Source organism: Balaenoptera physalus (genome assembly GCF_965194825.1).
Source record: "Balaenoptera physalus genome assembly, chromosome: 7".
Classification (NCBI taxonomy): domain Eukaryota; kingdom Metazoa; phylum Chordata; class Mammalia; order Artiodactyla; family Balaenopteridae; genus Balaenoptera; species Balaenoptera physalus.
This window is the reverse complement of record NC_138886.1, coordinates 53,546,768-53,569,940: the sequence shown is the minus strand read 5'-3', so window position 1 is coordinate 53,569,940 and position 23,173 is coordinate 53,546,768. Positions and strand designations below refer to the sequence as shown.

The following is a 23,173-nucleotide window of genomic DNA, read 5'->3' as shown; positions in this document are numbered from 1 at the left end:
ACATTTTAAATTTGTTTATATATGGTATACTTTCTAAATTTTAAATGTTCATTTTATTCTTAGATTCCTATTATGTTATTGACCCTCTAAATACACACACACACACACACACACACACACACACACACACAGACATATAAATAATATCTCATCTTGTGATATGTGCTTAAAACAGAAGTACACCTAACTGGCAGTAGTGGTTATCTCTCGAATTATGGGTAGTTTTTATTATGTATTTCTCTACTTCGTAGGTTTTCTATAATGAACCTGTATTATAATTTTATAATCAGAGTAAGTTTTTAAATTTTGTTTTGATTTTTTAAGTCCTACTGTGCTCTGTTTTTGAGACTAAAACAACGTATGTTTCACTAAAAAGTGTGTAATTTTCTGTAACAAATACAATCCAGTGGATAAAAGATCTAGGCCCAGGATCATTGAACTAACAATTATTTATTATTGTCACTAGATTCTGGTTCTTCAAAGACATTCCCAAAAAAATTTGTTAAGGAAGGTGGACCTAAAATCACATCTAAGAACCTTGAGAAAACTGCCACAAAACCTGGGAAAAAAGGTGTGAAACAGTTCAAGAATAAGCAGCAAGGGGATAAAATACCAAAGAACAAATTCCAGCAGGCAGATAAATTCAACAGGAAGAGAAAATTCCAGCCAGACAGTAAAAATGATGGTAAGCACTGATTCCTTTAGCAGAGTTTTTGCAGAAACCTTGCCCTGCCTGAGCTATTGCCTGAACCACTGTGCACAGGAACTCTAGAAGTCTGGTAGAGACCTTCTGTTCTTGTTCCTTGACAGGCAACACTTGGGGTGGGGGTGGGAGGGTAGATGGGATTAAATAAAAAACAGAAAGCATCTTCTCTGGTCAAAATTGTCCTCTGGTACCTAGAATTCCTTACTTCCTAGGCCCTTGCTGAATTCCCCTAGCTGTGGAATTAGGCTAAATTGTAATGGCTTTATGCACTGGAATCTCAATAAAACATTCCTTTCTGTAGGCTAAAATTAATGAACTCATTCATTCAACAAACAAATAGTTAATACTTAAATTTAATATTTAAATAACCAGTGTGTCCCAGCTAAACATCCGCCTTGGCTAAGGATGCCCTGGTGAACAAGAAACATACAGACCCTGCCCTCACAGAGCCCAGGCCACTCTAATATCATCAACCCATCAGATGGCTCAGACCCGGTAAACACTTCCAGAGAAGGTATAGTATACATGTGACAGATTTGACTTGAATTGGTTGAACAGGATAGGTTGCTAACTGATTAGAAGTGTTGGCAAGGCTCCTCTTTGTTGAAACAAACTACTAATCTCTTCATCATGATGTTTAAGCGGTTGTCTCTCACCCAGAGCTTTGCTGTCTGTTGTACAGCCTGCCCTTGCTGTGCATCGTCTGTCCTGCACTGGTCTCAGACGAGCAGCTTCCAGGTTACGCGTGCTGACACGCATATGCCTTCTCTGCAGCATCAGGAGAATTTCTCTGGTGTCTTTCATACTCTTTTTCTCCAGCGTGGCATAGCCTGACACTGCTCCTCTGCTGCCAACTGAGACCCTGCCATGGGGCCTTTTTACTCCAGTTCTTTAGACCTGGTCCCTGTTCTCTGCTCTGCCTAGGGCTGCTCCAAGACAGGGGCGTAGGGAGAGAGGAAAGGAGGGAAATTTTCATTATTTCTCATTAGGCCTGGAGAATTCTTTCATGCTCTAGCTTCCATCTTTTCTCTTTCCCCCTTCTCTTCCAGCTTCTCTTTCCTACCTACTCTTTCCTAGTTTCTCTATTAGGTCCTAAATCTTCCTTTCCACACTGGAGTTCTTGACACCTGCGTTTTAAATGCACACACATCCTCATCTTATTATAGTGGAGCTCTGGTTCCTTTTGCTATAGGAGATAAGTTCCCAGCATCTCAAAGTGGAACTTTGATTTTATTTTCTCAGTTTTATACCAGCAACTGAGGGGGATTGGAGACTAGACATCCCCAAAATTGGTGGTATCTGCTGCAACCCAGCATGGTATATGTCAAGGGTGCCCAAATATTTGTAGAACTAAATGAACTCTGGATTGGTTGTTATTCTCTGCTGCATAGTACATGATGCCCTAATATTAATGGTAAATGTGCCTTCTGTTGCCTGTAGGAATAAGGCTGGGAATAAGCAAGTGAGCAGAAAGAGGAGTAACTAAATACACTGTAGTATCTTGACTGCCATTAAAAAGTATATTCTTGAGGAATATTTAGTTTCATGGAAGAATGCTTACAACATAATAATGTTTAAGTAAGGACAATACGGAAATTAATATAAAACGTGTAGGGGAAAAGACAAGAAGGGAATAAAATGTTAATCCCTAGGTTTTGAGATTATAGGAGAATTTTGTTTTTTGAGTGTATTTCCAATCAGAGAAGGGGAGATATCTAGAAATAACTTATTCTCCTAAGGGTTCTTTGCAGGGTACTCATGTAAATAATACCCATTTTATTAAGTTTTTTTTTTTGTTTGGCCTCTTTGGGTTTTTCATTCAATTAATAAGTTAGATTGTGAAGACCAAAAATAACCAATAGAAAGATACTCGACTTTTATAGCATGACCCTAATTGTAGAGAACTGAGGGATTTTGATTGTGCATTGTCATGAGTAAGAGACATCAGAGAATAAAGTTTTAGAGCCATATCTGGGTTTGAATCCTGACTCTGCCACTTAGGAGTTAACGTGACCTTGGACAAGGAACTTACCTGCTTGGTGCCTTTGTTTCCCTGACATGAAGGGGATAATAATAGTACCCACCTCATAGGGTTGTTGTAAGAATTAAATTACTTAATACATAACAGCACTCAGAAGAGTGAATTTTTGAATATTGTTTTTCCTGTGTTAATTTGGACTAATTTTTGTTTTCATTGAGAACTGATTATACCTAAAGTCCAATGATCTTAATGTTCTAGAGTAAAATTTTATTTTACAATTGAGAAAGATGCTTAAACTTTTTAAATTGCTTTTATAATCTGTTTAGTTTCCTTTTTTTTTTCTTAATAGGTATCCTGTTAAGATTCAATAAATAGCTGTTGAATAAATGAACAGTTGGTGTCAACCAAATTTGAAATGTGTAAACTGCTCAGAAAATGAAATAAAGTATAAGTTGGTAGGGAATGATGTTTTTCCCTTTCTAGTTTCCTCAATGAGTATTGATCTTGATTAGTGATTGCCATAGGTACCAAATTTGTACTTGTGTATGGCACTGAGAATGTTAAATGTAATTGAAAATAATTTCTGTAATGACTAGACACAGCAGCCAAGAAACCCAAATGGGATGAGTTCAAAAAAAAGAAAAAAGAACTGAAGCAGAGCAGGCAACTCAGTGATAAAACCAACTACGACGTTGTTGTTCGGGCGAAGCACATCTGGGAGATCTTAAGAAGGTAATGCTACTTAATGGCATCTTTTTTAGGCCCTTTGAGATGATGGAGGAGTAACAGTGTACCTAGTAAATAGTGAAATGTCCTCAGATAAATGGCATAGCGCTTGGGTTATTTAGGGAGTACTCATAACACTCCAGTAGAGGCATCAGTGTTCGGATGTCTGCCCATCGCAGAAACGTGTGGAATCATTAGGATGGTGTCAGATCTGCTTATGAAAATGAATGAGAGTTTAAATGGATTTGACGTCCTTCCTGAGAAATTTCTGAGAAAATGAAGGACAATTCTTTTCGGCTAGGTTTTGAAATACTTGAGTACTTGGTGTCTTGGACATGTTTTATTATTTTCTTTACTTTCGAAGTTCTGGCTGTTAAGATTTAGATTGATGCATAAAATTATACCTTGTGAGATGAGTTTCTGCCTTTGAGAAAATTACTTTTCTCTGGCTGCTCTGGAATAGTAATTTTAATGTCCAGTTTGTTCTCTTCGAAGAGAAAATCATACTGAACTGGGTGAACATACACTGGTATGGTTTTTATTTTTGTGTGCTTAAAATAATGTCTTTACTTAGACTATGTTTCCTGCCTCTTTTATAGAAAAGATTGTGACAAAGAAAAAAGAGTGAAGTTGATGAGTGATTTGCAGAAGTTGATTCAAGGGAAAATTAAAACTGTAAGTAGGGCATACTCAGTTGCAATTTTAACAATTGAAATTGACTCGCAGTAAAGGGTAGTTGACCATTGTGGCAGGTGAAATTGTTTCTGTTTTTAATGTATTTGGCCTCAAATTTCAAATACCTTTTATAATACTGATTAAAAAATTTAATAGTGAGAGACCTTACCGCCAGGAAATTATGAAAAGGCTATCAAGTTTTTGACTGTTCATTTTAAAATAATTTACTTAAAATAAGTCAGTGTTCTCTTAAAGTTATCTCCAGGAATTTATTAGTTCAACAGTGTTCGTTAGAATGTCTTGCTGTAAACTCTTTACTTTTGCATGTTCTAAATTGCTGGCTATTTTGTATGTGTGATGCAAACACATGATTACTTTCTTCCTGCTTTTACAAGCATCATGCAAAGATCTTTAAAAAATAATAGATTTGGGACTTCTGAATTGATTTTCGTTGTTGCTGTTTAATCCTGTTTTATAGTAAACTTCTATTGATTCTTGTGTATTTGGATAAATACTTAGTGATATTCACTTGTAAGCCAACAGACTCGGTATCTTTGGAGAGCCTTGAGGGGCAGCCTTTGCCGAACCACGTACGTGGGTCTAACCAGATGCTGTATTGCAGTTTGAAGGACTGTCTTAAAATAGTGAGTTCCCAGATGCTGCTTTCTTAAAGCCAGCAAGGTCTTTTTAGGTTGGAACTCCTCCGCATCTCTAGCAGTAGTCTGTTATACTCAATTTATAAATAATTTACACTCAAGATCCTTTCCCAATTACCCTTAGGTTATTACTGCATGCCCATGGACTTGGGAGTTAGTCTGGTATTCAAATACTCACTCTGCTATTTAAAATATGTGTGCCTTTAGACAATAACAGCCTATTTATTGATTATTTACTGTGTGCTAGGAATTATGCTAACCAGTGCATACTTTGTATCCTTTAACTTAGTCATCATCCCTATTAAACGTTTGATACATCTGGGCTCAGAGAAGTTAAGTTTCATCTCCAGGGTCACAAGGATAGCAAGTTCCTTAACTTCTCATAAACTTACTTTAATCTATAAAGTGCTAATAACAACAACCCACTTTTAAGGTTGCTTTGAGTTTAAATGAGAAAAATACACTTAAAGCACATATACATACTGGTTACATAGTAGGTAATCAACATATGCACAAAACAGCCTTATTTTTTTAAAAAAATTATTTTTAAAGTTTTATCAAAAATGTCTATGCAAATCTCCCTTAAGGAAATTCTTCGGAAATCCATGACTTTGATGAAGGTATACCTTCACCTTCTGACTTGTTAGAATTTAAAAATTTAAAGACAGACTCAGCAACGAGTAATAAGCACTATTAAAGTAGACTGTAGCATATAAAAAATAATAGTGCATGACTGATTATCTGCAGTCATTGCTTTAGAAAATTGATCAGCAAGTCCTTCAGTGAGGATCTAATCCATCCAATAGTTGTGAGGGGGGTTGGGTTGGAGAATCAGATTTGAAATTCTAGGAATATAACTGGATGTATGTTCAGGGATTATAATGAAAATGTGAGAAATGGAGTGATTAGCTCATAATGTAATTGCCAGTGTGTATCTAGATTATTATAATAATTAGGTATAATTATTTATGTAGCAATACTTTGATTGCCAAAGCCAAACATTCTTAGATCATTTATATTTTAAAAAAAATCATAGAATAATAGAATTTTTGCATTGGAAAATTCCTCTTTTAGGGAAAGTAACTATCAGAGAAATGAAAAATGTAGTGTGTATAATCATTAGACAGGTTTGGTTTGAATTATAGTGATAGAATCTTGCAGAATACTTAAATGCATTCCTGTCTCAATGCCGTATGGTAGCCAGCAAAACCAAAGAATGCCATTCTGAACAATTAAACAAGAATTTCTACTCCCAAGTAACCTAGGTTTGATTAGCCATGAAGACCCTACTTTTTTTTCCTCACAAGGAATTGTAAAAGAGGCAGCAATACAACATAAATAATATGATAGAAACATATATTTTCAGGGAGAATTTGTCTAAAGGCCCCAACTGTTTTCCTACAGATTGCGTTTGCACATGATTCAACTCGTGTGATCCAGTGTTACATTCAGTATGGCAACGAAGAGCAGAGGAAACAGGCTTTTGAAGAACTGCGAGGTATTTCTTATATATATTTTGTAATTGTTTGTAAAAAGTCGCTTGTTTTCTCTTGAAATACCCAACACTGTCCTGGAAAAGAATTCTGTTGAGGGATAGCAGTGTGTCCTCTGCAGGACCTTTTCTGTTTATTTGTTTTTTTGCCTGGGACAAATAGGGAGTTATTTGTTTGTGTTCCCAAGATTGTGCAGTTAGTTCTTCCCTTGTTTCCGGAGGACTGAAATGAGGTTATCATTAATGTAATGTATTTTGTTTTTCAGGTGATTTGGTTGAATTAAGTAAAGCTAAATATTCCAGAAATATTGTTAAGAAGTTTCTCATGTATGGGTGAGTTGTTCTATTTATAAAATATTTTTTTATTAGTTTTTTAAAGGTGTGGATACCTATTGTGTGCAAATAAATGTTGCTTAAAAGTCTGTTACCATAACAGTAGGCTTAAGCAGATGCTTGTGATGTTTGCAAGGAGTGTGGTCTTAAAAAATTAATGTTACTAAAATTAATGTAAAATGATGGTATTGTCTTCATTGTTCTTACGAGTATATCTTGAAGCCCTGGAAGAAGAGAAATGGTTATAATGAACTTTAAATTAGTCACCAGTTATTTAGAAGATGGAGTGATGGGAGGGGCAGGTGAGTAGGCTCAGAAGCAGGGTTAGTGGGTTAGGAAATGTCAAGGTGGGAGGATTTCCTAAACTAGGTGGAATTGATACTTGTCTTGCTGTCTCAAGTATAATAACGGGCCGAAATATGCTAACCAACAATAAAAAAGTACAGCTGACAAATTTTCAGAAACTGTATTCCTGACTAGAATTACTGGCCGCTTGATTATTCTAGGATAGAATAGAAATACTTGTGATTAAGTCCTGTTTTAAAAGAGAATCCTGGAGTATGTTTTATTCATATTATCCTGCATGTTTGACTTTTACCTTCTCCTTTTCTCCTTCTGCCCCACTTTTTTTAAGCTGAACAATTTACTAATGGGAACTGACATTTATTGAGCACTTACTATGTGCTGGTTACAGTTCTCAGTGCATCTTAACTCACTTATCCTCACATCAACCTTATTCTTTCTATTTTATGACTAAAGAAGCTGAGTCACAGAGCGGTGAAATACCTTGCCCAGGGTCTTTCAGCTGGTAAGACCCTAGGTCTTTTCAAACCTAGGCAGGCTGGCCCCCGAGTCACTTAGAAATGCAAGGTAGAGGGAATTCCCTGGCGGTCCAGTGGTTAGGACTCCTCAGTTTCATTGCTGAGGGCCCAGCTTCAAGCCCTGGCTGGGGAACTAAGATCCTGCAAGCCGTGCAGCGCAGCCAAAAAAAAAAAACAGAAAAAGAAAAGAAAGAAATACAGGGTAGAAATACAAGGCAATTTGATTTCCCTTCTCGTAGCATTTCTCTGTGTTAGCCACCTCCACACACAATGACGAGCTGGTCTCAGAAGAAGTGTGTCATGTTTTGTTGCCACCCAGCTTTCTCCTTCTGTCGCTTCTCTTTTCCCATGGTCACGCTGGGTTTAGGAATAAAGCACAGGTTGCAGAGATAATGAGAAGCTTTAAAGGTCACGTGAGGAAGATGCTTCGGCATGCGGAAGCATCCGCCATCGTGGAGTACGCCTACAATGATAAAGCCATCTTGGAGCAGAGGAACATGCTGACAGAAGAGCTCTATGGGAACACATTTCAGCTTTACAAGGTGACATTTCAAGACATCTTGCCTAGAGATTTTACTTTCTCTGTGTGCTGTTCCTTACCTTCCAATGCCCTGTTTTCAGAATGTATTTATACTTTGGTTGTTCCTTTAAGAGACTACCTCATAGCCTTTATCCTCTTGGATTATTTTGCCTCTGGTGTAGTAAGCAAGTGATCATACTTACATTTCTTTCTCCCAGAGCACAATCTTTAAATCCCCTATAAATTAAAACTACTTTTGTTACTCCTTCCCAAGTACTGTGTGTAATGCTTTGGTACTTCTGTTTCTACAGTCAGATAGACCAAGGAAGAAGATTCTTAATAGTCAGTGAAGCTCTGTAAACACCCCCTAACCAGCTCTGGTTGAAGGGCATCGAGCTCCCTGTTGCTGCCTTCTCCCATGTTTCCTCATGTTTGTGGATTACCCTTCCCCGGGTCATATGCAGAGAGGAAGCAGAGTAGAGAGACCCAACCTTGGATTTAGTACAAGGCTAGTAATGGGAGTAGGACAGTTAAAGGATCAATTTCAGACTTTAGGACACAAATACACATATTTATCTCAAGGGAGATGGATTGATTCCTGGGTTCCTTCTGCTAGTCAGTGTCAGCTCCTGGGTTGAGCTTAGTGCTCTGTTTCCTTTGTCACAGTCACTATAGGAATATCCAGCTAATTACAAAACATGGTGGCAAGAATTTGTTAACTGACTACTTGATCTTATGATTAGGCACATGCTAGGTGCTTGGCGAGTATGAACTGGCTGGTTGGTTATTTAGCTTGGCTCTGGAAGTACGATGGTGGGTGTATAGAATGAGAATTAGATAATCAAGGAGTACCCTGTGAATGTATCTACAGTGGGGCTTTTGTTATGTAAATATGGCAAATCTAAAAATTTAAGTTTATGTAAAATGACAATAATTGATTTTCTTTGTTCTGAAGTTGAAGAAACTTGATTAAATTTAGAGGGGTTTGATTTTTCTTCTGTTGCAGTCAGCAGATCACCCAACTCTGGACAAAGTATTAAAGGTACAGCCGGAAAAACTAGAGCTTATCATGGATGAAATGAAACAGATTCTAACTCCAATGGCCCAAAAGTAAGGAAGCTGGTTTTTTTTTTTTTTTTTTCTTAACAAATGGCATTTGAAGGAGGAAAGTTTTATATAGCCTTTGCAGAGAAAAGGTGGATAGTTTCCCAATTATAGTCTGTTATTTAAATTGGATTGTGAGACTTAAAAGCCCATGCATTTGGCCTTCTTGGAATTTGTACCACAGTGGAGTGGTCGGGGCATTACGTCTGGGACCAGTCTTCCTGGGTGTGAATCCTGGTGCCTCTCTCAGTTGCTAACTGTGTGACCTTGGGCAACTTAACTTCTCCGTGCCTCAGTTTCCATATCTGTAAAATTACGATAATAATAGTATATATTTCATAGCGTTTTATGAAGATTAAATGGGCTCATATTTCCAGCGTGCTCAGAACAGTGCCTTGCCATTAAGAACAACATGTTTTTGCCGTCTACGTGGATACTGCGTGTGAACTTGAAGTCTTTGGTGCCTGATCATTAGCCTCCACTGCACACCTGAATTCACCAAGTGTCACACTAGGAGGCTCGGATCAATTAGGTGTTGTTGCAACTGCTGATACTGTTTTGATCTATTTAGGATTTAACTGCTAAAATGATTTTATGAAACTGACGCATTATAAAGGAGGCTTGACAGAAAGAAAATAGCCATTAAAAAATAGTCAACATGTGGATTTCTAATCACATGTCCATTGTTGTGTAAAAGAATATAGATGTCCTTATTTAAGAAAGTCGAGTGTATTTTGAATGATAATTTCATATTTGCTGATTAGATACTAGAAACTTGTACTCTGGTCTTGGTTGTAGATGGCAACCAAGACCTATAAATATTTTAATAGGTCTAAAAGTTTTTTTTTTTTTTTTTAGTCTTAGTATTGCTAAAGATATGATTTATTTTATGACAAATGACATTTGCTAAAACGATTTCACTTGTTTTGATTATTTTAGGGCGACCGAGGTTACCTATGTCTGTATTATTGTGGTGCCGTTTCTGACTTTTATTTTCTTCTTTTTTTCTGTTTTCAGAGAAGCTGTGATTAAGCACTCACTGGTACATAAAGTATTCTTGGACTTTTTTACCTATGCACCCCCAAAGCTGAGATCAGTAAGTTCTTGGTTTTAGGTTTTAAACTGAAACATGTAGAACTGTGTAAAAAATGTGGAATACTGCTTTGATGTATATTGGCTTTTGAAAATTTTAAAGAATTGTTTCCTTATTTAGAAAAGATAATGCGCTAAACTCCCTTTGAAGAAGTCTACTAATTCCACTTAGATTTTTGCCAGAAAGACAGTAGAATTGACCATAATTTTATCAATTTCATTGAATTTTTATATTTTAATTATAATCCAGAGAGCATCCTCTAACTTAACCTAATCAGAAAATTAACTAACATGGAGGAATATTCAGCATTCAGGGAGTTTGAAATTCACCTGTATTGATACAAAAAAAAAATTATATTGGTGTTAAAAGGTTACGGGAGGACACTTAGGTAAAACTAAGTGAACCGTGAAAAACTGGACCTTACATGAGAGTGAAGGTTAATTGCACTGCCCTTCAAGTCAGTGATGGGAATATAGATGAGAATTCATTTAGTCCCCTGAATTTTGCTTGCCTCATCATACTGTGAACTCATCATCCATTTGTTCTCATTCTAATAATAAGCGATAACCAAGTAATGAGACTCACGTCTTTTTAACAAATATGCCAGATTAAACATTCATAGGAATTTTGACCCTCTCAAAATTGACATGCAAAATAGTTTTCCAAGAGTAGCCACCTACCTAAGCATGTGGTTCAGTGACCACAGCAGCTGCTGATTCTCTTTGGGGGATTTCTCTCTTGTTCTGGCACAGCACAGTATCTCACAGTTCTGGATTTACTGAGGCAGGACTTTATTTTCAGAACTGAGAAAATGATCATTTGAATATATTCCGTAGTGGAAAGTCTTTATCTTTTTAATGTTGAATGTGTTTTAGTAATAGCAAAAAATCATTGGGAACTTAGTGTGAATATAAAATAATCAGACAGGTCTTTGTGGCCCCAGGGGCATTTTCAATAGAGAGACTTTTTAAAAAAAAAAAAAACTTGGAGGCAAAAGAAGCATAATTGGAATATATGTTTAACTCCCCAACTGGATAGCTTTGAAGAGATTCATAAGTTCAGGTATGTAAGCTGAAAGCTATGTTCTTGAGATTTATCCTGGAAAAGGATTGTGAGATAGTTAAGGGTGAAATTGCTGTTCCTTATTGATAAAAATAGGCCACTTTTCTCCATCCTGGTAGGAGACTTTGTATTTATTTAATATAAATTTTTAAATTGGGAATAGACTAAACTGGCACCGCAGCTGTTAGCTGGCAGAACTCACTTATGTCCTATATGCTAGACTTCCAAATATAATTACGAAATTACATACATTGAAAATAAGGAATAAAGATTAAAAATAAGCTAAAATTACCTTGTAATAAATTAGTGATTGAGTTTTTACTTAAAGGTCATTGAGTAAAGGCCTAGTGAAGGCCTAGTCTAAATATTAATGTAGGGATAAATATTTCTTAGAAAAATGTTATTTAAGTGTCTTTATGGTGAATTATTAATATGATTTCCAGAGGTAATCCAGTGATAAATTAAAAAAGAAAAACTTTTTCAGACAAAATTAGTGTTTTGGTTTTCTGCTTGTTATATACATGACTCTTTTAGGGAAGAACATTTTATTTATTTTATCTGGCTTTTTTATTAAAAACTCCCTTTTTCCCACAGCCAACTCTTAGATTTTTTTTTTTCTTGAGAAGTCCTTTAGAATATACTGTACGTAAACAGTTGACCCTACAACAACACGAGGTTGGGGTGCCGACACTCCCGTCCCCCTCAGTGGAAAATCCGCCTATAATCAGCCCTCCCCATCAGCAGTTCTGATTGCGGATTTACCCACCTTCAGATGGTGTAGTGCTATAGTACATATTTACTGAAAAAAATCCACGTATAAGTGGACCCGCCTGGTTCAAATTGCCCTCAGGGGTCAACTGTATGCATACTTTTTTGAACAGACATTGGTAAAACTCAGGGATTTTAATAGAAATTGCCTGCCAGCAGTACTTACTGCTCTTGATGGAAAAGAATGTTTCCAGGAAGAGGGTGTATGGATGTTATGCCTGTCCACAAAATTAAACATTAAATTGTTTGCTACCTATACTTTCTGCCTTTCATTCTCTGTGCATAACTGCTCCTTAGTAGGCAGATTGTGAAAAAGCAACAAGAAAGAGTAAACCAAAGCCCTGAACTGCATTCATTCCCCAGGAAATGATTGAAGCCATCCGAGAAGCAGTGGTATACCTGGCGCACACACACGATGGCGCCAGAGTGGCCATGCACTGCCTGTGGCACGGCACGCCCAAGGTAAGCGGCACTCAGGGCTTGACTTGCCTTTCCTTAGACTTTTTCGGTCTCCTTGGGGTTTTGCCCTCTTGCGCACAACAATATTATCTTTGCAAAGTTGTGCCTCAAGGCCTCACAGAAACTGGCTCCCCTTTGAGCCTTTTGTTTCTTCTCTACTGGAGTCTTCTTAAAGTTTGAAAACCTTGGGTTGTCTTGTATGGGGAGGGGTGTGTCAAGCAAGTAAACACACTATTTATGTTAGGCTTAAGTTTATAAAAGTTTTGGTACCTGTCAGCCTCTTTGATTCCTCATTTAATGATCTTGTTGTGGGAGAGGGAGAGAAAAGAGAAGAAAATGAGCAGCTGTGCATTTGCTCCCATGGTTCTTAAGTACTTTGAGGGAAAAGGTAAAGATCCATATTCATTATAGAAGCTTAACAGAAATGATCCTCATTTCCTTGATTGGTATAATTCTGCCTTTAAAAGACAGTTGTGTTTTGTCCACTTTTTTTCTTTCATCCACTTTTTAATACAAATTTAATTTCTCCTCAACAAGTAATGTATTGAATGCCATCTGTATGCTAGACTTTTATGCATTTGAAGACAGTTCAGACATTGGAAGAGGGATCTCAGTTCTGACTATAAACGGAGGTAGTTTCACTAGGTTTGCCTTGCAACTAATAATTTTATGGTTCCATATTTATGTCTCAATGGATTGTCACATAGAAGTCTAAGATTATAAATAGCTCTGAGAGGACTTCTTATAGTGTATTGCATTTTTTGGTTCTGGTTCAATAACTATTTTCACTAATGAAAAGTATGCCACTCCAATGAAAGTTTAATATTATATAAAATTTTTAACTATGAAATACCTTAATCTATAGCTAATCTATAACTAAACCTGTAGCTGTAAGTTCATTGAGACAGTTTTTCTTTTTTAAGGACAGGAAAGTGATTGTGAAAACAATGAAGACTTATGTTGAAAAGGTGGCTAATGTAAGTATAAAAACTACATATTTCTTTTAACTATTTTTAATAATAAAATGTATTTATATCTATTATAGGAAATTTGAAGAGTTCAGAAAATTACCAAGAAAATTATTTGTTGTTTCATTTTGTTATAATCTATTTTTATGCATATGCATGTCTTTTTATATATTATTAAATTTACACAAAATGAATTTCTCCTCTTTTCATTTAACATTGTACTGTGGCAATTTTCCATTTTTATTAGATAAGTTTTGAAGACCTGACATTTAGTCTCTAGGTAAATTGCACTTCAGAAACTTGTTACCAATTTTCATTACCACCAAAACATAACAGAAAGTGAAACTTGTCTCTTTTTTTTTCTTAGATTAAATTTGTACTGTGGTCAAAGAAAATTTTAGTTAAGTTTTATAATTCTTTGGAATCTTTTGGAGATGCTATAACAGCTTTTCTAATGAAATTGGAGGATATAAAAAGTGTTTTTTCTGAAGGATTAGTTGCCTCAAAAAATAGTATTTCTGTGTATTTAAATACTAAATAGTTTTCCATAATAATTCTAAAATATATGTAGTAGTAAGCGTTAGTTTTCAATTTTTGAACTATTTTATATATTATATTTTATAGCTTCTAATTTACAGATGAACTAAAGTTAGTGATATCAACAACTTTTCCCTCTGAAAAATCCAATAAGAACTACTGGCATCTAGTGAATACTTGATATAGTAAATGCTAATTCAAATTCAGATAAACTGGTGCTCTGTGATTGTATACATATCTGTTGTCTTCTGTAGGATTCAAGATTAGGAAGAGAGTTAGTATAAAACCACGTAGAAGGTAGCTAACTTGCCTGTAACAAAATGAAATAAGAGGCTCTCGAGTGAGGGGTTTTCAGAGTATGAGAAAATTTTATGATTCATAATTCATCATTAAGTAAATCTTTTTGTATAACATTTTAGTTTGAATATTTTAAATTAGAAATGAGTAAAAATAGAATGTTAATAGAAAGTTCTATTAGGTGGAAGGGAGGGATAAACTAGGATTTGGGATTAACATATACACACTACTATATAGAGTGGATAATCAACAAGGACCTACTGTATAGCGCAGGGAACTCTACTTAATATTCTGTAATAATCTAGATGGGAAGAGATTCTGAAAAAAAGATGGATATATGTATATGTATGACTCAATCACTTTGCTGTACACCTGAAACTAATACAACATTGTAAATCAACTATAGTCCAACATAAAATAAAAATATAAAAATAAAATAACATCGGAAAAAAACGTTCTGAAAGGTATTAATAGTAAAAGACACTCTTTTGTAATAAAATTAGATTGTTTTAATTTTACAATTTGGTTACATCAACAGTAAATTTTTTTGGAGAACCTCATCCCCACAAGGTATTGCGATGTTAGCAAATTAGCAATTCAATGTCTTTTTTATCTCAAGGAGTTGCTTCTAAAGGGGTGAGATAAACTAATACAACCCATGGATTTGGTCTATGGGTTATTTGGAAGTATTTAATTTCCAAATATTAGGGATTTCTTGATATACTCTGTATTATTTCAGTCTTTTGAAATTTATAATGACTTATTTTATGGACCAATGTATGGTCTGTGTTAATGTCTTGAAAAGAATATGTTGAGTGTCATCCTCTATAAACGTCAGTTAGATCAAAATGGTTTATAGTGTTTTCAGATCATGGATGTTTTTACTGATTTTATTTATCATTGTCTAGTTCTATCAGTTGCTGGGGAAGTGTGTTCAAACTTCCAAGTATAATTGTAGAATTGTCTATTTCTCACTTAAATTCTGTTCCACCTTCTGTATTCACCCTGAGATATTTTACACTTGGGTGTGTTTCCGTGTGTGGGACTTAAAAAACCAGAAACCCATGGTTGTGTACTATATGCACAACATTCTCTACTTTGTTTCCTTCATTTAATTCATCTCAGGGGTCATTTTATTTCAATATATATTAATCTATCTACCTCTCTCTCGTTAATGACTTTTTGATATTTTATTATATGACTTCCATAGTTCATTTAACCAGTCCCTACTATCGGACACGTTAGTTTCTAGTTTTTTATTTCAAATAATTCTCCAGGGCATATCCTTTGTTGGTATGTGGAAGCATGTCTGTTAAGATACCTCCCTAGAACTACAACTGCTGGATCAGAAAGTACATGCATTTTAAATTTTTAGTGTTGTTGTCAGTTGCCCTTAAAGAGGTTGAGCCACTTTACATTCTCATCAGCAACATAAAAGTGTGCCTGCCTTTCCCCAAACCTTTGCCAAATTAGTATATTATCAAGGGCTTTCACTTTTGTGTATAGGACAGGTGGGATATAGTATTTCATTGTTTTAATTATAGTCCTTAATTAATGAGCATTATTTCATATGCTTAAAGCCATTTGTACTTCTCTTTGTGAACTGATTCTTCATGTTCTTAGCCCATTTTTAGTTGATTGTTGGTCTTATATACAGTAAAGATGTTAGACCTTTGTTGTTTTTCTCCAATTTGTTTCTAGTTGAGATGTTATTCCTGCCATATTCATCGGATCTGGCTCTGAATGAGTGTTGGCTGGTAGCAAAAGTCAAATCCCTCTTAAAGTAAAAAAAGATTTATATCATCATCTGGGATACTTAAAAGGAATATGCCACAACCTTTGAAAACTTTTTTTTTTTTAACATAAAGTAGAAGTTCTTTAAATCTTGGAACAATATCAGCATCATGGAAAAAATTCTATTATTTCAATAGTAGTGATTGTGAAAGTCCTAATGTATATTTGTATGATCTCATGCTGCTCTACTTTTTGAAAGCAGTTGTTTTTATCTTATTCTCATATTCACTATATAAGTATATTCTTCTAGTTCTTTTTTTTTTAGTGTTTCTATTTTAATTATGTAGGATTATTTTAAAGAAATTGTACAATATACCAAAGAAAATGAAAAATTATTTGTAATCCTTCAACCCAGTGGTGACAGTGTTTTTCCTTCTAGGATTTTCTGTGTATGTGTATGATGTATATTTTGTGTATATAATTATATCTGAGTTTATATATTTTCTTTTTCATGATTGCAATACTCTAGTTGTTTTTTTCCCACTTGTCACTGTAATTTTCTTTGAGTTTAATTTTCAAGTAGCTATTCTTTAACAGGATACCTATTTTTGAGAGGTGTTATATTCTGATTTGTTTAAAAAAATGAGTCTCAGCTATTTAACATTGAAGAATGTGCTTATCTGTTTCTGTCTTTTTCTTACTCAACCTAGAATATAATTAACTAGGTCCTGATACAAGAGCACATTTCTTTGAATGACTTTTATCCATCTCCGTTATATTGTGTTGGATACGTTGTCAGGGTGATAACCTTTTAACGTAACTCTTTAGGTGGAAGAAAAGGGAGAATCTGTGTATTTTTTTAACCTTTACTGGCTTTCAATTCCCACAGGGCCAATACTCCCACTTGGTTTTATTGGCGGCGTTTGACTGTATTGATGATACTAAGCTTGTGAGGCAGATAATCATATCAGTAAGTAATTCACATAGTCTTGAATTTAAGTTAAATTGATACATCATTTGTGAGTGTGTAAGTTCGATTTCACACGTAGATGTGTAAAGACTTTGAAGTGTGTAAATACTTTCTGCCAGTATTTCTTATTTTTTAGTTGCCTTAAGCCTATTTTGGGGGGTTGCTTTATTCCCGTACAAACCATAATCCTGTTACTTGATTATTACTAATTAATGTTGCTTTAAATATGTAAAAGACTGCTTAAATTAGGGTAATGTGACTTTTTAGACCATGTAACATACTAAAAGAAAAATTAGCAATGCAGTGTTTAGATTTGATCGGAAATTTATTTTCATAGTAATTCTTCAGTTATTCAAGAACTCATGTCCCCCCAGGCAGAAGCTATCCATGACCTTTTTTCTCTCCCTTTGGAGAAACTAGCTCTGCATAGCTTATCAATACATCTGTCCTGACTTGAACTGGAAAAGAAAAACTGATGAAGTTCACTCAATTGTGATGGCTTCTTAGAGACTTCATGAAAGCTGGTGTAGAGTTAGATTAAAAATTTTAACTAAAATTAGAATACTAGCTTCCTTTTTTCATTTCAGCTTTTTAGCCTGGTATAATGACCATAAAGTGGTAATAATTGAATGCGGTTTACTTAACCCTAAATTTGCCTTCAGAAAAACTGAGCTGTTCTCTTAAAAAAACTTCACCCAAGTAAAAACTATATTATGAAATAATTTTCTTCATTCTGCAATGACTGCCCCATTTCTGACTTGAGATTCTGTGATCCTGTTTTATTTTTCCTTCCTTTATTTCTAGCATGCAAGTTGTGTTAGGTGTATGATAGAGGTTTCGGGGGAAGGCGTAAGAAATTGCAGCATTGGTAGCAGGGACCGAACCTGGAAATGTTTTAAAAAGCACATAATCTGTATAGACACAGATTATTCATTTGAAAGTTGGTACACATGGATGGGGCCCTTGCAGAAATCTTAGTGACAAAAGCGACTTCCACACCACCTGCAGGGAGAAGCATATGGATGTTCAGAAAGAGAATTTACCTGTTGGCCTGTGGTGGTGCTGTGGCCTCTTTGTAGCCTATCTGGGCCAGTTAGAGCTGGGTGATTAGGAAAAATGTCCCAACTAGTGAAGGGATAGGAGATTTGTTTTCTCAGATGCCAGCTGTAGGTCCCAGTGTGTGAATTTCTCATGCCCTTGCTGTCATTTTCCAGCTTTCCCCTTGACTGTTTTAAGATTGTGATGACTTTCTTTGGGATAGGATTGTGGGAAGAAACAAGTTGGCAGGACTTTGATGTTACAAACTGAGTATTTTGACATGTTCCTTGTGACTTTATTACCCTTTTGACTCCAATCAATAATGATTGTTTTTCATTCCAGTGACAGAAATGTGAGGCCATAGATTAGCTAATGAATAAAGTTGTTTCATGAAAATGGAAACAGGCTGGGCTATTGAAAGCTTGCTTTTGTTTAATATTTTCATGACAACTAAAATTTGCATAACTGTTCCAAATGGATTTTAAGAGAAACCAAACTTCCTTCAGGATTTGCCACAATTGTCTGCTAGATTAATTTTTTCCAAAGATTTATCCCACTTAAAGTCGCTGTTGAAACAGTTTTAATTCCTTGTGCTTATCAGTTTGATTCCCACAACTGTTTAACCCACATTCCTAGTGACTTTCTCATGCTTAGGGCAGCTTTCCCTGAGAATGGCCTCATTTGCTGATGTCTTGCCTCTAGCTGACAAATGCTCAACGGGTTTTGTGTATCATTAAACTATGTAGCCAGTGATAAAATTATGGAATGCTAATTGCTCTTGCATTTTCCCCCGCCATCCACCACAAAACCTGTTGCAGTATGCAGTGCTTGTTAAAAATACCCAAGAAAGCTTAATGTTGCAAAACATTCTGTTCAGGGTAACCAGATTCCTGCAAATGTCAGGTTGAAATCACAGCCTGGTCAGTTGAGCCCTCTCCTTTCAAAATGGATACACACTGTTTCCCACTTACTTTACTTTCTAAAATAAACATACTTATAAAATCCGATCCTGGAATTGTTGGTATGATGCAACTGCTTTGACAGCAGTGATCCTCTAAAAAGGAAGTAAGTGCACTGGCCAGTTGCTCTTTGAGAGTGAATATTGATACGTACTTTGAAGTGTAGTATCTTTAAGATGCTATACAGAAGATATAAAGAATCATAACAGTGAACACCCAGCCTCCCACCTGATCGGGCAGGAAGAAGTAAAACTTGCCAAATACAGTTGAAGTACAAGCCCTTTGTGTACTTTTTTTTTTTTTTTTTTTTGCATATCCTTGTACCCGCCCCCCCACCCCTGCTGTGATGGATTGGTGCTTATTATTTGCATGCATTCCCTTATCCTTTTGCTATATGTAGATGTTTATGGTATTATTTTGCATGTTTACAGATTCTATATAAGTGATGTGTTTTCTCCTGCAACTTGCTTTTTCCTTTTGGCGTATGTTTGTGAGTCATCATCAAGGGTTAGGAAGCTTTTTTAATAAAGGGTCAGATAGTAATTATTTTAGGGTTTGTGAGTCGTGTATGGTCTCTGTCACATATTCTTGTTTGCTTTGTTTTTTGTTTAGCAACACTTTAAAATGTAAAAAAATATATATATTCTTAGCTCACAGGATGTACAAAAACAGGCTGCTGGTTAGATTTGACCTACAGGCCGTGGTTTACCCACCGCTGTTCTAAACCATTCGTTTTTCAATGCCAAATAGTTTTCCACTCTATGAATATACCACAGTTGATTTTTCCATTTTTTCTGTTGATGGACATTTAGGTTGTTTATAGTATTTGTAACTTTAAACATTCATATTATTTTTTGCTCTTCCAGATAATTCTGTAAGCATTCTTTTATGTCTCCTCGTTTCTCAAAGGCATTTACTTAGCAGAACTGTGGGTTGCCAGATATGCTGCCCATATGTTATATAGAGTCGTGTGTCTGTGTTTCCCGCCCAGCCACTACAAAACCTGTTGCATTATGCAGTGCTTTTAAAAATAGCCAAGAAAATTTAGTGTTGCTAAGCATTCTATTCAGAGTAACTGGATTTCCTGAAATGTCAGGTTGAAATCATAGCCTAACAAACACTCCTTTTCTCTTTAAGACCAGGCTCCAATTCAATCTCCAGATAATGTTCTCTGATCTCTCAGCCAGACCTGCTCTCCCCGTTCTCTCAGCTCTTATAATTTTTGTCTTTGCCGTCTATTCATTTAGCAGTTAATTGTGATCTGACCCAGGGCTTACAAACTCAGAAACATTCATTGACCAGGCAGGTAGATGAGTGAGGCAGGCCAGGTTGGGAGGGGCGGGGGGAACTAGAATGCACATGCCCTGTCCAAGGCGGTGGCCACCCTTGGCTCCAGCCTCTGGGAGTGTGAGCCCCATGGTGATAGATCTTCCAATTTATTTTTCTTTTTTAATTGTGATAAAATTTACCATCTTAGCCATTTTTAAGTATATGGTTAAGTGGTATTAGGTGTATTCACATTGTTGTACAACCAATCTCCAGAACTTTTTCATCTTGCAAAACCAAAACTCTGTACGTTTACTAACCTCATCCCAATTTTTTGAGTGCAGCCAAAAAGTTGGACTTTTGTATAAAATCACCGCATTTTTTAAAACAAAATACTCAAGAGGCTGCAGTCACTGCCGGTGATTTAACCTTCTTTTTACACTTCTGTTTTTATCCATTATTTAAATCTCTTATTTTTATTTTTAACTTTTAAAGAGTTCCTCTTGCCTCTTCTGCTAGATTTTAGCTCTTTAAGGTTAAGGTCAGCCTGTGTTTCTTTTTGTTCACACACAACCTTCCATAGAGGAACATGCACCACAGATGGGCATGGTGCTCAGTAATGTATGTTGCACTTTGCATTTCTTTCTTCCACTGAAAATGCATGTGTGCTCTAACCTTACTTCCAGTGTGCACCTTTCATTTTGACCTTTCCCTTTCCCTTTTAAAAGAGGGTTGGCAAAACAAGAATGCCAAAGAATCTGATAAGGGTCCAACATAAGGTCAGAATGGCCACACATTTTCACAAGGGAGATCTTTTGTTCTTCCTGCACTTTTCTTCTGTTTACATACCTGCTTTAGAGTAATGCATAAGGGGAAGATATTACAACAGTGGTCCTTCTTGTGATTTTCTCTAAGTAAGAGGGAAAGTGAATTGAAAACCTTTACGTTTGAACCTTCATTGTTGGGGTTCTTTCTCTTTTGAGGATGCCAAACTCATGACTCCGTCAGCTTTATTTAATCTCCATAGTTAAAGATGCTGTATATTGATGGGTGTTTTTCATATGAAGATAATTACTTTATAGCAGTTTCCAGTTTACAGAGTGAATTTTCTGATTTGCTCCTGATAGTGGCCCACAGGTCGGGCAGGTGTATCATTTCCTTTTGCAGATAAGGGAATTGATGTATAGAGAGGTTAAAGGATTTTCTAAAGGCTACACAGCTTGAACCCAGAGACCAAATTCAGCACAAATCAACTGCTCTGTAGCTGCCTCTTCCCTATCTCTATGTGTTTTGACACTCAGTGTTCTCCAGGTGATCATCTAGAAATTTCTCTCCTCTGTGTGTGACCCAGGTTAAAGAGAAATGAATTAGTACTCCATAAAATAGCATCACTCATACTGTTTTATTTTTTCCAAGAGAATGTTTTTGATGGTAGGAAACCAGGAATACAGGGGAGTTGGGGGAGAATTAAATGATATCACATTTTTAAGTAAACATTTTTTAGTTTCATATGATTGTTAGTTTATAAACATTGCACTCTTTTAAGAATCTTAGACCAACCTAAGTGTAGATTCTAAATTCCTTAATTACATACTGAAAGGTAGTAAAAGTTCAGTGAATTTGGACACTAGTCCTTGAGTAGTATTTTTGCGTGGATTTTATATGCATCTTGTGTTGTTAAGGTGAAACCTTTCCTGCCCAAGCGAGATACGATGCGCTAGTCCTTAAGTGTAGAACCCACAGAGAAGATCAAGTACATTGAAGACTACATTGCTGGCTTCATGCCACCCCTTTTCCTCCTAGGCCAAGAAAAAAAAAGTTAATTAAAAATAAATAGCAGCCATTCATAGTTCTTCACTGCATACTCCCCCCCCCCTTTTTCTTAAAGCAATTGTTTTAAAGGTATAAATACCCCAGAGGGTTTTTTAAGCACAGCAAAGTTGTGGAGGTTTTTTAATGATTGTACAAATTGGCCTAAGCTATGTATCATTCTCAGTCTCTTCTTTAAACTGATTAAAGCATTTATCTTCTTTTATGAGTTGGTTAAACCTTAAATAAAGCCACACTAAAAGTAGCCCATATTTGTGGCACTAAATACCTCTTTTTTCAAAAATGCATATGTTGAGTCTACTTTGGGGCATGTTTACCTTGAAATTGCAAAAGAGCTCCCATCCCCATGAAGTGATGTACATTTTTTTTCTGTCTTCTCCTTTAGTACTGAAATTTTAAGTCATTTTTTCTGAGCGGTTAAAATTTTTATTGATTTTGAGGTGGTTAGATCTGTTGCACCTATTTTCTAGCTTTTTTTTTTTTTTTTTTTTTCCTGCACTGAAATTACTAATCTCGTTGTAATCAGTAGGCACTTAAGAGAATAGCAGATCTGAGTATATCATCTCCTGGAGAATTCCTTTCCTTAAGAATGGGGTGTATGTTTTCTTTGAAAGAGACTAGAGTTGAAGTCAGAGGACCAGAGCTAGTGAGAGCCCTTTCACTGACACGCTCACGTCCTCCTGCAGGTCACCTCCCCCCTTTCTGGGTCCCTCATCTATAAAGCTGGGTGGTTGGACTGAATTCTTTCTGTGACCCCAGCCGGTTCTGAAGAATCTCTGGTGTTCAGACACACATGGCTTTGAATAATAGGTTTGTTATAAGAAATAGGAATGTTAGAGAGGGAAAGACTAATGATTTTTCTGTTGAATACGTAGGATAAACGAATTTTTAAACAGTGACTTTTCTGTCTTTGCAAATATCACCAAATCTACACAGGAGCTCAGGTGGGGTGGGGATGACATTGCCTTTGTTCCTTAATCAAACAACTAGAAAAGGAGGTTACTGTTCCTGTTAAGTTGATTGGAAATGTCATAGAATGCGGTTATTTGTAACTGCTCCATGGACTCTTTCTGCATTTATTTCCCTCCCACCTCTTTTTGTTTTCGATGTGATACTTAAACAGCCTTCATTTGCCATGAGTAAGTAACCTAACTTTAAAAGCCTTTATCCACTTGTTC

The 23,173-nt window shown here is 35.9% G+C and overlaps 1 protein-coding gene across 9 annotated transcripts in view; it reads left to right on the top strand.

The window, feature by feature from the left end:
* PUM3 (pumilio RNA binding family member 3) overlaps window positions 1-23,173 on the top strand; it is a 74,811-nt gene that overhangs the window by 40,468 nt on the left and 11,170 nt on the right. For 5 of the 9 annotated variants that reach the window (XM_082470980.1, XM_082470982.1, XM_082470983.1 and 2 more), the window contains 12 exons: window positions 467-685; window positions 3,284-3,419; window positions 4,013-4,088; window positions 4,625-4,732; window positions 6,149-6,242; window positions 6,503-6,569; window positions 7,758-7,932; window positions 8,917-9,020; window positions 10,032-10,110; window positions 12,301-12,399; window positions 13,320-13,373; window positions 16,822-16,902. In XM_082470980.1, coding sequence (XP_082327106.1) covers window positions 467-685; window positions 3,284-3,419; window positions 4,013-4,088; window positions 4,625-4,732; window positions 6,149-6,242; window positions 6,503-6,569; window positions 7,758-7,932; window positions 8,917-9,020; window positions 10,032-10,110; window positions 12,301-12,399; window positions 13,320-13,373; window positions 16,822-16,902 — 1,292 coding nt within the window. The remainder of the gene's footprint in view (window positions 1-466; window positions 686-3,283; window positions 3,420-4,012; window positions 4,089-4,624; window positions 4,733-6,148; window positions 6,243-6,502; window positions 6,570-7,757; window positions 7,933-8,916; window positions 9,021-10,031; window positions 10,111-12,300; window positions 12,400-13,319; window positions 13,374-16,821; window positions 16,903-23,173) is intronic. The other 4 variants (XM_082470986.1, XM_082470987.1, XM_082470988.1 and 1 more) reach the window with 2 other exon arrangements.